The 16794-nt window shown below is 35.3% G+C and overlaps 1 protein-coding gene across 1 annotated transcript in view; it reads right to left on the bottom strand.

Moving 5' to 3' along the window:
- Window positions 1–16794, bottom strand: part of MYO6 (myosin VI) — a 109776-nt gene that overhangs the window by 20158 nt on the left and 72824 nt on the right. The window contains exons 16-27 of the mRNA XM_034060373.1: window positions 16300–16427; window positions 15286–15381; window positions 13412–13585; window positions 9739–9777; window positions 8030–8123; window positions 6638–6768; window positions 6444–6521; window positions 5430–5559; window positions 3549–3639; window positions 2192–2342; window positions 613–821; window positions 161–239 (exon numbers count right to left, since the gene is read on the bottom strand). Of these exons, the coding sequence (XP_033916264.1) occupies window positions 161–239; window positions 613–821; window positions 2192–2342; window positions 3549–3639; window positions 5430–5559; window positions 6444–6521; window positions 6638–6768; window positions 8030–8123; window positions 9739–9777; window positions 13412–13585; window positions 15286–15381; window positions 16300–16427 (1400 nt within the window). The remainder of the gene's footprint in view (window positions 1–160; window positions 240–612; window positions 822–2191; window positions 2343–3548; window positions 3640–5429; window positions 5560–6443; window positions 6522–6637; window positions 6769–8029; window positions 8124–9738; window positions 9778–13411; window positions 13586–15285; window positions 15382–16299; window positions 16428–16794) is intronic.

The following is a 16794-nucleotide window of genomic DNA, read 5'->3' as shown; positions in this document are numbered from 1 at the left end:
TAAACAATTCTTAGACACATATATAGAAACTGCAGCTGTTAAGAGTCAGTGGAGGTCCTAAGCTGTGAAAAAGATTTTTTTTAAATCAGAAAACAAAAAACGCCCACAAAACCAAAAAAACACAACCAAAACCAAATCGCCACACAGCTAGAACATTAACCTGAATACGCTTTTCTTCCTCTTCCCTCTTTTTCCTCTCTTCCTCTTCCTGTTTCCTCTTTGCCTCAATCTCAGATTTCCTATTACAAAAGAGAAGGAGGAAATGAAAATATGTTATTATGATGCAAGTAAACAAGAGATAGGAAAGCATCTCCCAGAAAACTGAAAGGTAATCCAGAAGTCAGTACAGTCCTGATGACAGGACACTATATTGAAAGTCAAGAAATTTTCTAAGTTTATCTGTATTTGCAGCTGCATTGTATCATTTCTTCCATACTCTATTACAACTACACTTATAAATCACTGGGAAAGTAAATTTTTTGACACTGTATAGCACACCAGGAGTACAATCCCAGTGACTCTTTAAGCATAGGACTGTGAAAAATGACCTCATTAAAATGCCTTTCCTATTTTCTTCTTATTCTATAACCAGCAACTTTATTCAATGCTCACAGACGTCTTTCTTCTTCATCCTTCCTTCGTTGTTTTTCTTCCTCTTCACGTCTCTTTCTTTCTTTTTCCATTTCTTCCTGGATGCGTCGTAGCCTCTCTGCTTCCTCCTCTTGCTGCTTCTTCTTTTGCAGTGCACTCAGAAGCTGCTCTGAGCTTCTCACTAGAGCATCATATTCCTTTTGTATCTGTTCCCTAGTCATTATAGTGGTCTGCAAAATTAAAATAATAAGACTGGATTATATTATTATACATTTGCACTTCACTTTTAAAACATGCATATTAAAAAAAAATAATTGAGAGTATGGAGCAGTATAATTAAATGATATATGCTCTTTAGGTTCAGGGAGCTTGAGCACTAGTTTTCCCTTTCTTCCTGAAATCCTGGAGATCCATTACTCCCCTTATTCTCCTCTCTCATATAAAACCATAAAAATTAATCTCCATTTTATCTCTGAAATTAAGCATGACTTCTCTTTAAAACATGCCTTTTTTTTTGAACCATGCAGTTTTAAGCAACAGAAATTAATTCTCACCATGCTAAAATGTAAACTAAGGGCCTCCTATGTGCATTGTGTTTCATGTTCTTAGCTGCTAGAGTGGCTATTTACAGCTTTGCCTTTTATGTCATAGCACAGAATAGTTTTTCTTACTATGTGTGCTTGCATGCAGAAAAAATATTGGACTGTGCTGTGAATAACTTCTTAAAAAAGTTATTAATAGCAAATAGCAGGTTGAAAATATAACAATAACCTTTGCTACATGTGTAGCAAACCTCATTCATAGCTACAATTTAATTTAATTTTACAATTCACATTAAGGTATACAATTAAAACTACAATATGGGATGTTTGCTGACCTTTGCTGAAGGTACATCATGATGATGATCATATTATCTTGTCTTAATTATTACCTTAAGAAAGCTCTAAGTTGACATGTTAACTCTATCATCTTTTCAACTGTGATTTTAAACAAGAAAATCTTAATATGGTACACTAGGAAAGCTATAATTTTGCATGAAACAGAAATGTAACACATCAGTTTCTAACATTTGCAAACCCCAGCATGCTCTCATTTTGTCTGTGTGCTTTTGTGGTAAGAAACTGAGAACTATAGATCCTGAAGCATTATCAGCAAGCTGAATTCTCTTTACTGTCAAGTCTGAAGAAAACTCATAAGTGGAATATAAATCTCTTCATTCTGTGATAAATGCTTCCAGGTTTCAGTCCCGGTTCATTTAAAACATAGTTAATAAGAATTATTCCAATAATAAAAGCAACAAGCAAATTATCAACAACACTTTTCTCATAATATCAACATGCATTTTTGCTTTACATTTCCTAGTGCCAATTTTGAAACACAGATAATATTATCAAAGTCTAAATGTATGCACCCAGATTCAGGACTCACTTCCGTTACATTCACAGGTAATTTTAAAGAGGATTTACCAAGTGCCTCTAAAATTAAGACCTCTATATTAAAATGTCTTTTCTATTAAGAAAAATACATTGGTCTTCAAATTAATCTATTTTTTAAAAAAGATTCCAGTAATAAGAAACTATTTATCTGTTTATTATCATACCTTAATTTTGGTCATTGATGCATCAATAGAATACTCCAGCTCCTTGACCTGCTTGCTTGTCTCTGCCTTACCCTCCTTCAGAACACTTACTACTTCATTAAATTTATCAAGTCTCTTCTTCAGTGTACGCACTTTTATCAGACCATCAATGCTGGGAAGGTAAGACAGTTTATTTGTATCTTGAGATGTTTTTACAAGGTTATATAATTTTAAGGTTCCAGTAATCACATTAAAGAGGTAGATAGGGGATACATGTTATGCCTTCTGATAAAACCCACTCTCTTTTTTTGAAATTCAAAAGTTACCACATGAAGTAATCAAGCAACAGAGACTTTTGAGAACAATATTTAAAACTGATTAGCAGACAGCAACTCAAAGTGGAAAAAGACAGGTTTTTTGAGATTTCATGAGGGGTTGGGTTTTTTTGTTTGTTGGTTTGGGATGCTTTTTCAATAACAAATCATTAGTATCCACTAGAGGATTTTGACTGAATGAATAAAGGTTGAGTTGTTCCACTTATTCAAATAATGGGACTGCATCAGATAAAACTTAACTACATGAACCTAGTCATTAGCACCATGGGTGCAGAGGCTAGAGGGAGAAGTTTGGGGAAGAGTCCAGGAAAACTTGGAGCTCTTTTTAAGAACCAATACTGAAGGCCACACATACATGTTACAACACTGCAGAAACGTCTTCCTAGAAAGAAATCACAGAACTGTGATTCAGGAAAACAAGACGCAAAAAGTAGAAACTAAATCAAATCGTTCAAGACGAGTACAGAACAGCTTAAAAATACAGGGCCATGGTCAGAAATGTAAAGGTGCAAAATGAAACATGCTTATCAAAGTTTGCAAAAGAAGACATTTTATAAGACTAGAGAGTTGGATCTCTATCAAAGAACAAAAAGATGTCAGCAGAATATAATGACTGAAGTGCTTTTTCTGCGAGTATTCCATGCAGTCACATTTAAGCTAATGGAAATATTTAATTTCAAGAGACAGAACACATAATTATTTTTAAGATGAAAAAGAAAGGGGGCCTATAAAGGAAGGTGTGAATGGGAAAAGGACAAAAATTAATGAGCTTAAGTTTCATTTAGAGAGGCTTAACTAAAGATTTCTAATAACTAGGCTATCACTGAAGGACTTTATGAACAAATGTCTCTTAGGAGGTTTGGATTTAGTCTACACACCTTTTGAAAGAGAAGAGGAACACAGAACCTCCTAGAATCTCTCAGTCATACTTAGCATCATTCTAGGAATTCATATATATTTAGTTAAGCATAGTAAACCTCTTTACATTCACAAGAAAATATTATTAAGAATCCATTTTCTTCAACCAAGGAACATTCTCTTACCGTGGTTTGTGTTTTCGCTTGCACAGCCACATACGAATAGTCTTTTGTATCTTAATGCAGGCACCGGCTCGATATTTTATCTTATTTTTTACTGTAAACAGACAAAACATACTGAGACTCAATGGCTTCTACAATTTAACACAACTCCTATATTGCTCACACTCGATGGCTCAAAACTATGCATACAACATGCGCTTGAGAGCTAGGTCTGTACCGTAATACTTAGGACAGAGCAGACAACAGAATTCACAATCTTTAGCAAGGCATGGGGACTCCCACCCAAAACAAACAGGAAGAATTCAGCCCATGAACACTTGCACGCACGCTGCACACACACAGACACCCCCTTCCAGATTCACAGACATCAGTAACCTCAGTGAAAAGTCACTGGACCTAGCAAGCAGGAAGGGCTCAACATAAAGTCTATGTACTGTGCTGAAGGGTAATCAATTAGCCATACCTGCTAGAGATAATAAAGTGCTCGCAACTTTGCTGAGCATTTCTCTGCAATACTGAAATAAAAGAACACAAACCAAAACCTCCAGCTGTTTTTCCAATAGTGTCTTAATCTAAAAACGCACACAGCTGGGACCAGGAGAGCAGTTAAAGAGAATAATGTCAAGGTACAGGTACTAGCATGTGTGCCAAGTAGCTCAGAAGTGCAACAATAAAGTTTTTACATGTGTACTAGATGAAGCATAGATGCCCAAAGATCAACGCTGCCTTTTGTTATCAGCTGAGCATGTTTTGTGAACACAGTGGTTTTTAACTACTGGACTTAGGTGATCATAAAGTTGCATTATACTTTTTGTGTACCTATTTCAGGTTTATTCTGGATATAAAATTAGCTTCTAATTTCCTATAAAACACTAAAAAAAAAAGAAAGGTACATCATAACAGTACATTATATTCCTGGGTTGCTACTATTTGAACACAGTGACAGACTTTCTGTCCTATCTTTCTGACTAAATGGCATAAATTTCTAGGTCAAAAATTATCTTAGTGTTACAATTTCTGATATCTGAAACTTATATGAAAATAACTTATCATTTCTATTTGCCCTGGTATAAATAGCAACAAATAATATCCAATCAGTGATGGATACAGATGTCAGATGTCACAACTGTGCTGGCCCAAACACACAGCCATAAGGCATGAGGCCTTTATGCTTTTCTTCCCTGTATTAATGTATACTCCCCACCCTCCTTGTTATTATATAGATCCCTGACACCCTGCATCAGACCTTACCCCACCTCCCAGACAGCTTTATTGAAGCACCCCACAAGCACCAGTTCCACACCACCTCATTCCTACTCTGCACAGTAAACTGGGAAGGCTGAGCACTTAGGAACTGTGTGTCAATAGTGATAGGCACTTATTTGCTCATCACCAGTAATTGCTGGAGCAGAGAATGTTTGCCCCATAATTCAGGTCAGTGCTTTCAAACATGCAGTTTCTGTCTGGAGATGACAACCTCTGTGCAGGCACTTCCCAGAACTACATGACTCCATGTTAGCCGAGAGTTGAACTACTGTTCTTTCCTGCTGATGCAGAAGTCTCTCCCCTGCAAGACCTGTGATAGATAGTTATTTCTGTGCAATTGCCCAGGCTTCAGCAAGCACTGAAGCAGACTGGACTCAGGAGATTGCTGGTGGGCTGGATGTCCCACTTTGAAAAAACCCTGCTCTAAGTCCTACTGTATGTACCTAACATAAAGCATTTATAAAATAATAACAAAAAAATCTCACCAACCTTGAAATCAATTGCTCAAAGTTTAGCATGTAACCATCTGCTTACCTGTCCTTGGCCACATTTCAAGGTGATAATAATTGCTTAGCTATATTTTTAACATTTTGATTTAATAAAACGTGAAATACGCACATTTAATCACTGACAGAGAACACCATTGAACTTTCTTCCAACGACTGCAAATGAGCCAGCGATTCACTCGTTTCACAAGTTCTGCTAAGTGATCCGGATCAGACTTCATTATCTGATCAAACTCTGCAAACTAAAGAATAAAAAAAAAAAAGAAAAAAAAGAAGTTTTACAGAGCAGGAGAACAGAGAGAATTAAACATTATTATTTAAGAACATGTTGAGTGTATGCAATCATTATATCAGTTTCAATCACTTCAAGTAAGCAGGGACATCTGGCATCGGTTTATTCTTTAATGATAACAGAAATGACTTACAGGTTTTTTTTGTTTAATTGATATGCAACACTGCATTTTAAATAATCCAACCATTCATTAACCACTAAAAATATTTCTTGCCACAATTCTCTCTATATCCTGAATACTTGCTCTGGCCTTCCACAACTTTGATAATTCTGTATCTGGGAAAAAATAAAACCCTGAAAGCACTTCTCAATTTTCAACCTTTGTATAAGAATCCAACTACAGGCAACCTTTTCTGAAAATCTTGCACTATTACTTCTCTCTTATTATGGCAAGAAGAACATTCTTCTGGGACTACAATAATTTTCCTTTCCAGTCACAACAGCTCCCTACTTCATCTTTCTCTGCATAGCAACAGCAATGCTCAAAATCACAGCAAGAGTTTTCAGCTATGAATAGCTTTTACTGGAAAATACTTTTTCTTTGCTCTGACTAGCTCTTTTTAATAGTCAACATAAGTCTTAAGTGACTGGTAGAACATCTGGGAATACAAACATTGTATTAGGAATTGAGCAGCATTAGCAACAAGACTATGAAACAAACTATATCAGTATTAATACTGGCCTTTTTCATAGAAAATGAACATTATTTACAAAAAAACCTTGGGCAACCTTATATAAGTTGGCCACACTTTTAGCAACGCAGTGAGCAATGTCACCTTCAGAGGTCCTTTCCAACCATATTCATATATTCATGAAGTCCAAAAGAAACATTACCTTGCCAGGTCTAAAAAACACCTTGGTTAGCCCAAATTTGTAATCATTTTCATTCAGTCCCAAGGCTTTAAACAGTGCCTGAAACATCAAAAATAGTCAGGATTATATTCTGCCTCTTTCAAAACCACAACTCCTCACCCTCTCCCAATACATTTTCTGTCCTGGATATTACAGGTGAAGAATTTGTTTCTTACCTTGCAAAACAGCCTAGGATCCAGTCGAGCCAATTTTTCAGGCAAGTATTTCTTGTACATATTATATAGTTCATGAAATGAAGCTCGTGATGGGAAACCACCTTGCATCAAATCCAGAACGGACACCATTCCTAAATTCACAGAAATACATGTGCAAAAGCTGCTATCAGTAAAATCCAAAGGAAGCAGTAATTTTTATTATAACCAATAGTTTATGATGTAAGCCTCAAAGACATTGCTCTGAGATTAAATCACAAAGTTCAGACGGGACTTGATCCAGACTCTAATATTTCTTGATCATGTAATCATTCACAAAAGGTAATACTGAACAGATAAGAAAAGCCCATATGATCTTCTTCCTATTGGAGAGGTAAGTAACACCCAACCTAATATTACTCCTAAATATTTTTTTCTTTTTAGCAGAATTGACATTTTTCTTTTTAAAATAAAATTAAAAACAAGCAAACAATGACAAACCAGGCTTTTCTTTCCATCATGTCAATGATATTTGTGAGATGTGGTGCAAATGCAACATCAAATACATATGCAGTGCTTGCTTTAGTGTGCTTGCACTGCTAGGTATCAGCTGCTAAGATATAATTTTAATGCTGTTAACTTGCAGAAACCTACTACTAGGGATGTTAATGTAATTCAAATTGCTGAAAAACTGTTAAGCTTTTGTGACGATAACATGACACATTAAACATGTGGGTTCATCAAACCATCAGCTGCAAAACCTGGAAGTATCTTGACTTCAAAAAGAAAAAACATTAAGCACAAAAATTAAGTACAAAAATACAGAAAAGCAGAAAAAAATAGTACTATTCAACTCTATCATAATATTTAATAGATCAAAGAAAACAGGTATGTTTCAATTATTAGGTATTTCAGTTATAACTCACTGCCCCTAAATGCACACATGTTTCTAACACTTCACCTGCCACAGTAATTGAAAGGGATTCGATTGTTCTGGACTATATTGCTGCCCTGTTGACTTTGTGGGCAACGCAAACAGAAAGGATTCAATTCCGCCTTGGGAAATCTAAATTTATGTACCAATATATGGCTATATGGCTTCTTACACAGGCACTTTGTGGCTAAACTCTCATTATAATCAATGGAAAAGAAATCAATGGAAATTACATCAACTCTTCTTGTGAAGAAGAGACCTTATGGCTGTTCAGATGAATTATTTCTAGGGCTCTATTGACTGAGAGCTAACTTACTAAGAACTAAAGTTACCAAGAATCTAAATAACTGTTCATAAGACATAAATAAGCTACCTTCAAGAAAGCAACTGTTCAAACTAGGAAATTATTGCTTCCATCTCACATATTTCAAACTTAGGTCAATCTATAATACTCAAAGTAATAAACAGAAGAAAAACATTACCTGAACACTGAAGCTGAGAAAGAATCTGTCCTCCTTCAAAATGGTGATTTGTCATCTTTAAATTAGGTTTGATACAGCGAATAAAGCTAGACCCCTATTACCAAAACAAGAATTTAAGAATCTACACATTTTAAACCTTTTGAAATAACAATTCATCAAAGAATTATGGGTGGGGGAAGATACAAAATAATAGTATTTTAATAGAGAATTGCTGGCATACTTTTTCTCTCATATATCAGTTTTGCACCCTAGCAATGGTCTTGATGTAACTGATCTCAGTGCTCAGGCTATTAATTGGACCCTCAACTTTAGAGTTATCACTCAACTGTTCTTCTTAACATAAATACAATCTAATTACAATTTAACAGTCTAGATTCCACTACCCTCATTACCTTCTACAGGCACAAAACCTAAATGCCTCAGTCTTCCCGAGTTCACATTAGTGAACATCCTGCCAGCCCCCTGACACTGGAATCATGCCAGATGAACCTGACCTTCCTTTCTCCTAATTTTTATTTTTTATAATTTCTTTTGGCATGGCTTCTCTGTCCCTTCATGTTGTTCTAGTCTGCTCCTCTTTTAGCACCATGTGTGCTACCTCTACAGTTTTGACCACTGCTTTGTCTGATCATTTCATATTCATTAAGGATGACATTTTTCCAAAACACCGTCCAATTATTCAGATTTTCTTGCAATAGATGGGTGTTAATGGTAACTTATATATTAAAATTTAAATTGGCACTTAGAAAACATAACATTACTCCTGGTTTGCAGTTTCTTCTCTCTTTTTCCATCTTTCAGCTGAGAGACAGCACTTGCCAAGGGAGCTTGTATTAAAAATACACCCGCAGTTGCAGGTTAGCTAAATTCAGAGTACAGCAAGCCTGGCCACATACTTTTTTTCCTGGACTGGGTCTCAGTTACAGAGTGTTCTGTGTTAAAGAGATCATCTTTCTTTCAGACCAGCCTCATGAGTACAGTAAAATCTTAGTTTCAACTACGCTCCATTACTAATTCGTTTCCCATGTTCCCCCCCCCCCCTTTTGTTTTTTTGGCAGGGCATAACTTTCTATCTAAAATTTATTAGAATATGCAATCAAGAGCAAGAAGAATGTGTTCCTACAACTCCAAATTCTAAAAAAAATGTGCATGTTGAACTGCATTCCACAAACTCTCAAATTACATCTGCTAAATTTGCAAATACTCACTATGGGAATCTGGTTTTTTGACCATATGTGCATTTACAACCTATCACAAAGGTGAAATGAAACACTTTATTTTTAATGACTTTAGTGAATCTGAAAACAGTTAATTAATAGTAAATTATCATTGCCTTACTTCTACATAACATCTCTAAATCTTCTGCAAATTAGTCATTAATGATAAGCAGTGAATAGAAGGAAGTAAGTGACAAAAAAGGAGACTGCAGCCCACACAGATTTCATACTGTTTACCCAAATTGTGTAACTTTCATTCTACAACTTTTTTAAAGGGGGAGAGGGAGAGTGGGTGAAGAGGGGAGGAGGGGGAGGGAAGAGGGATAAGTAACTCAATAAACATCACCAGCACAGGAATATGTTTCAGAAGTGCCATATAATGTCAAATGCTAAAGCAATTACTTATCACATTTATTGTAAGCCATGTTGTTTAGATAATCTATTATGACATATTTCAGAAAATTATTAGCCTGTATCTGCATATATACTTACAGTACTGTGAAGCTTCTCAAGAAGCAAATTTAACTGTGTCTGTAAAAGAAAATAGGTATTTCAAGAAGCTTACTACAACAATTATGGAAACATGCACACAGAACAGTGGTACAGCATTACTGCATGCATGTTCAGTGTTAGTGTATCAGACAGAACTGATAAACATTCACAAATTTTAACAGACAAAATCATGCAAGAGTACATGAATGGTCTTGCAGGAATTGATTGTGTTTTAACTGTGCAACAATACTGTATGGACTAGTTACTTACTACAGGATAGTTATAAAAACAAGTACAAGCCCATGTGGGAAATTAAAGGAAATAATGCCTATACAATACAATTATAAAGAAAATGAGACTGATCAGCAATAATTAAAAGAAAAACAGATTGAAAATTTACTGAAGCGCAAATTCAATCTATAACAAGCATAGATTTGTATGTTAAGTAATTAACATAAAAAGCAGGTATGTTCAAAGTTTTCTTGGGTTTTTTTGAAGTTAAGTCAACATTTATGTGAATGAACCTGCATAATATATTCTTAATTCCAAACTTCCAAATTTTTAATACTGTTGATGACAAATTATAATTTTAAAACCACATTTACCAAAGCTTTATTTAAACATATGATCATGATAAAAGACCACAGTCATATAATTATTTGGGGGCAAGTCTACAGGATTTCCAGTGACTTAACACTACCAGGGAAAACAAGTTATAGTTGCTATTGAATGTAACTGTTAGGGACTTAAAATATTCCAGAACCACATCAGGAAAACATCTATACTTTTACTTTACAGATGTGTCTGCTTCACCCCATTGATTTCTGCTGTGCCAGCCTTTCTAGTTTACCAGCAAGCTTTAAATATACATAGACTGAAGCAAGACAAAATTCTGTATGCCCTAACATATTCCTCATTTTCCATACTGGAACCAAAATTGAAAGGATCTGACTTTTGACTGATATTTTTAACCAGACCTTTCAATTACCTTGAAATCAGGAAACCAGATTTGTATGGGCAATAAGCATCACCCTACAGCTGCCAGTCATCCTTCCAGTGGATAAAATTGATTTAAAGTATCATGGTTAGAAAAAGAGGAGTGCCACAAGAGGCATGACAAACACTAATAACCTCCTGCTCAGTTCTCACTTACATATACTGTTTATATTTCTACTTGAATATAATCTTCATGTTTTCTTGAATTAAAAATACTTAATTTTGAAAGGGACAGCCTGATTTCCATCAAAACACCCTCACATTTCTGCTAGAGGCAAAATACCCCTTCCTTATACTCTGATTTGACAAGAAATAAGCCAAAGTCATTCTTAGGTAAATTTCACTAATTAAATGACCATATGAATAAAACATTCTGCTAAAACTACTGCTCTTTGAATTATCAAGATTTAATCCATCATTACCACAGTAAGATAAAATCACCCCCAAAATTCTTGAGTAGATCTGATTAACTAATTAATCATTATTCCCTCAAATGATTCATGAGAATTTTAATTACTTATAAGGAAGGGATGTGTGAAGGATCTCATAAAGAGAAGTCTCTGCAACATCATCTAATAATTTATGTAATTAGAAGAATTTGAGACAGACTGACATAGTGGTAAATAAAAATTCTTATTCTTAAAGGGATGAAATATCTAAGAAGATAACAAAACTCATTTTGATTTCATCTGAAGTGAAATAGTGAAATTTTCAAGGCTATTAGTGTTCATCAGCAGCACATGTTGTGTCTGGGAAGGTAACACTAAATGAATTACTGGAAGTAACACATACATTCAAAATGCCATGAAACTTGAAAACATTAAAAGAATTATAGATTGATGGGCCAGATCCAAAGAGGACTTCAGTCATGTTCGAAGTGAAGAGGTGAACATGCAAAGTCCAAAAGGCAATCCAAAAAGTTCCCCACTCAATTGCTGCTTAACTTAAAAAAAGTCTCCCTTTTCATTTCAGCCCTCCTTGGACTACAGTATCATTCACATGTCTACATCTACTGCATGTGGGGTGCTAAATCCAAGAGGAACTGTAAACCCAGATGTAAGAAAGTGGAAACTATGTCAAAGAAACCACAATTGGTTTCATTTTGAAAATTCAGTAATAAAAAACAACAGATCATAGCTTCAACCACAAAAGACTCATGGTGTGGGATTTGCTCAGGAAATGGCTTATCTTTATGTAATTCCATTTTTTAGTCTGCATTCTGATCACATATTTTATATTAAGCAATTGCTACAGTCTAATTCTACAACCACTATATAATAAAAAGGAGGATGAAATAATCATCCGAGCAAAACTCAAGAGAGCAGGCTGTCCAATTCCCAGTTAAATACCGAAACCCACTACAAGTCAGGCTCTGCCTCTGGCTACTACTCTTCCTGGCCCCATGAAAAATTTTACTTCTGGCTACATAGCAACCCATTTGCAGAAGGATCTAAAGAGATTTCTCTTTGACAGAGTGACCAATAACTTGGTGCTACAGGAAATACAACAGACATAAAACACTGAATATAGTATAGACCTTAAGGAGAATACTGTTTCTATGGAAAAAACAAGTGCTGCTATCATATACTTCCCATTCTTCAACCCCTGCATTATTAGAAAACAGTTCTAAACAGTAGCCACAAGATACAATTATGCAAGTAGGAATTTATCTTGCCATCCTAATTCAGCACTTAAACTTGACATGGAGAAGAAATGCTCCTCTGCATACAGTGAGTAGTGCCCCACTTCAGAGGAAATTTTGGATTGTCTAAGATCTGCTGTCCCCACAGACTGTGCAAGAAGTTAGGAGGAACATGATGCAGGGGTTTAGGTGCTCTAGATAAGGTAGCATACCAAAAACAGTGCAGCACTTGACTTGAAAGGATACAAATCCTTCATTGGATCTGGCCCAGATGTGTTGAGAAGAGCTCTTGCTGAAATTGCAGCAGCTCTACCAACAGTAAATCCATGAGACTGAAAAATTTACCTGCAGCCCATGCTTGTGCCTGCTTTTCATCTCTCAATTCCCCTACAGTTCTCTTTCTAGCCATCCTGAGCTGGAATAGCCCAGCTAAAATAAAACTGCTGAATGAGAAAATGATGCAGAAAACATTTGGAGAAGACAAGGTTTGAAGGTCAGCTTTGCAACAAGCAGAAGAAAGGAGAAAATGAGGAGAAGCATCAGATTCAGGTATTGAGAAAGGAAACATTCAGCACAATGAACATCCTTCTGTGAAAGCCATAACTGCCTTTATGCTTACAAGAGGAAAAACAGTAGTTAGGTTAGGTATTAGATTTTGAGAATGGCAAACTGTAGCCAATCAATATATCTTCTAGAATGCACAATTAAAAGTGGAAAGAATACCTTTTCTCACATTTAGAACTGCTAAATTTAGATCTCAAGATTTGAGTTATTCTTTGTGGATTCGCAAAATTCTCACTGAAAAACTACTGTATAATCTCTGTAAGGACTATTATGAAACATCTTTCTGACAGAAATGCATAGCATGTAGCTCGAATATACTTTTTTTATAATTCAATAAAAAAAAACATCTATTTAACAGAATTTTCTTTATCTGAATCTCAAGTTACCACTAGTTCTCCCAACCTTAGGTTCTGTTTATGTCAGTTAACTTAAAACTAGCAAATACTACAAGATCATTTGCTACACTGTTACCTTGAATTTGTTTCCTACACTGATGAAACTAAGTTTCCCAGCTTTTTGTTTGGGATCCTTGTTGTTGTTAGTGTTAGATTCAAACAGCTGTCGAACAAACTTGTCCTTGGATTCACATATAAGAGATTCAAGGGACATGTGCAAAGCATCGTTGTTTTTTTCCACAAATTGCATCTGAAAAGACAACCCAAGAAATAACAGCACATTTGCTTCACTGCCCCAGTTACTAGATTTTAAAGAAAACTAAAAGAAACTAGTTACATACATAATTCAAAAATCAGCAAGAATATGTGGGGTAAGTATTCATACATTAGTTCAAACAACTTTCAACTGGACACACAAAACACTAATGGCAGAGGGAAAATACATATTCTTAAATTTGAAAGATGTTGTTGGAATCATGAAACCCAAGGTAAGGTTTAGTGCCTTTTAAGAGAGGAGTTGTGTTTTTGTCAATGATTACCCTCCTTGTTTCCATTTCCAGCACTCAGCACATCATTACTTGGGAGTTGTGAGAAGCTTAATTCTTCACTGCTTGTAATATCACTTAAGATCTGTTGTGAAATGAGGATTAGCATGCACACTTTAATTGGTGCATTTACACAATTTAGAAAGTGAAATGAAAAATGGGTATTTTAGTAGTACTACGCTTATTTAAGAACAGTTGATTTAATAAAAGATATTGTCTTTTCCTGCCAACCTTACCCCTCATGTTTATTTTGAATTGGCTTACCTAATTTTAGAAGTTAAAAACACTGTTACACAGACATTCTGAGATCAAGACACTAGTATGCAATTCCACACTAACAGAATTCTAAATAGCTTTTGGAGCAATAGTTACTCTGGTAATTATGAACAGAAGAGGCCACGGCTAATTTGAAGAAAATATGAATTTGTCAGGTATCACATGAAAGGATTTAACAGGGATGAAAATCAAAAAACATAGGCCTCCAAAATTTCCTTGGACTATGAAAACACCAGATTGGACTCTGAATGCAGCCAGCTGAGTGTCCCCACCACAAATCAGATTGTGAGAATTGGCTCAAATGCACTGAGAAAGAGAAACAAATAATAGGTGAGGTACAAGGTAGCTATAGTCCAAAAGTTTTAAGGCCCAGGCTAAGAAAGTTCCTCTGGGGAAGGGAATAAATTAAGTCAAGCACATTAGCACAGCTTCTGGACCAAAGCTACCTCATATCTGATTCACTCTGACAGCACAGCTTATGTGCTCGTATCTGGCTTCTCTGTTCCTGAAGACACTCTAGGATATTATTAACATATCATGATGAGATACACAGTTAAATATAGAGCACCTGGAAAAATGTGTTCCAATTTTATTGATTATTTTGACACTGACTCACTGAGTGACCTCAGAAAAATGAGGTAGGTAACACACAGACTTATCTGTAAAATGACGTACAGGATGAGCCTGTTTCTAACAGCACAGCAATCATTATAATTCTTGGAGTGCTTTGAAGTACATAAGAAGTATGAATTTTTAAATGACAAAAAAAAACATTTTTGGAAGTGGCTTTGTTCTTACACACTGGCGTTACTGACCAGAACAATAAAACCATTATGGATCTTCACTTTATCCTAAAAACTGTTTTTTTAAAGTAAGAGTTTAGATATTGGCTTCAGGTGTTTCAATGATTTTGTATGTATCTGTATTTTGAGGATGGCAACTTCACGTATTCTGTCAGACTGCAATTTGAGAAGTTACGATCAATTCTGCCACATACAAAATTAATTTCAAATCTAAGACATATTAACTTTTGAATTTCTCTTCTGTGAAATGGAATTTTATTATTTAACTGAAAAATACAAAAGTACTACAAAGCATAACAGAAATAGTTTTGCAAAAGTAAACTTACTGTCTCATAGCATACTGCTCCTGCAAAATGCCGGATAATAAAGCCTTCGTCATCTCTGATATTTCTGTGAACAGCCAATTTAGACTTTCTAGGAATCTGCAATTTAAAAGTTGAATTACAAAGAAGAATTACACTGGAGAATGAGAAAAAAATTATTCTTAAAACATCACCACGACTTTGCCAGGAGCACTAGGTGTTAAAAATTACATTTCCTGAAGTACAATTACGTTGACCACTGACCTTCCCATTCATCACAAGATACTCAAAAACCTGTTTTCATTTTCATTCTCATTCACACCCTTAAGATACCTCACATTCAAAATAAAAGTCACCAGGATTGCTAACATTAGCTTTTGATTTTCTTTCTGCCTTTAACCAACAATTTCAATATCATTCATTTCACAGCTGATGAATAGCCTTGTCATATGAACAGGATTAGACAGACATTTAAATTATATGTTTAGATGATATATTTTAAAAGACAACCACCCAGCTGATCATACACATACAGACAAAAATGTTTCATTGCATGGCAATCTAGTTAAGCAAGACTGGCTTTAGTTTCAGCAGGAAATAAGAATTGCTACTTAAGCAAGATTTAAGCCTTTGTCATGGTTTGAGCATGTTTTGAGGGTGCTCTCCAGAGCACTACCCCCTGCCTTCTCTTTCCCAGTATGCCTCCTGGGCATCACGTGCTATGGTATGGAATACCTCATTGACTAGCCTGGGTCAGGTGTCCTGTCCCTCCTTCCTCCCGGACTCCCCTCCTCCACCTGGCTGAAAAAAAAAACCTTGAACAAAAACACCCTCAAAACATGCTCAAACCATGACAGCCTTCAGTGAACTTTTTAACAAACTAATAACTAAACTTGGCCTTAACAAAAGGATATGGATTGTGCAAACTGGTCTGGTATGAGATTTCTTAGGAAAGGTTTTCATTAACTTGGAAGTGTTAGTCTCAACTGCTCCAAGAACTGTTTTATTAAAACAAGACAGATTCAAAAATAAACCTACAGAGAGCCTGAAATGGTCCTTGTGTTTTTGGTGCACAACTGAAGTAAAATGCTGGTCGCTTGGTTGGGGAAGACGATTTTCTTCATCCAAAATATCCAGTACACCTATTAATTTTGCTTCAATCAAATCTATCAATAAAACAAAATATATTTACAGAAATTGAATAAATTCATATCAGAACCAAACATTACAAATTTAAAATACTACTTATCCAATTCTGTATAAAGGTATCTAGAGAAAGCTATTAACACAAAACACAGAAAGTAATTTCAAATTAATTCTACATATCTGAATTGCTGTTTTAATCTATGTCCTATACATACCAAGTTCTAAGTCTAACACAAGCAACACTGGGGAAAAAAAATAAGGCATGGATTGTTTGGTTTTTACTCTTTGTTGCAAGTTTAACTTAGTCATCTAACTCCCAAAAGGTGCCTAAATGTTTCTAATGGCTGTGTGGTATAACTATAGGTCTTTACATCGTAATTGGTTATC

Source organism: Melopsittacus undulatus, chromosome 3, assembly GCF_012275295.1.
Source record: "Melopsittacus undulatus isolate bMelUnd1 chromosome 3, bMelUnd1.mat.Z, whole genome shotgun sequence".
Classification (NCBI taxonomy): domain Eukaryota; kingdom Metazoa; phylum Chordata; class Aves; order Psittaciformes; family Psittaculidae; genus Melopsittacus; species Melopsittacus undulatus.
The sequence above is the reverse complement of the archived record's forward strand: the minus strand, read 5'-3'. Positions and strand labels throughout refer to the sequence as shown.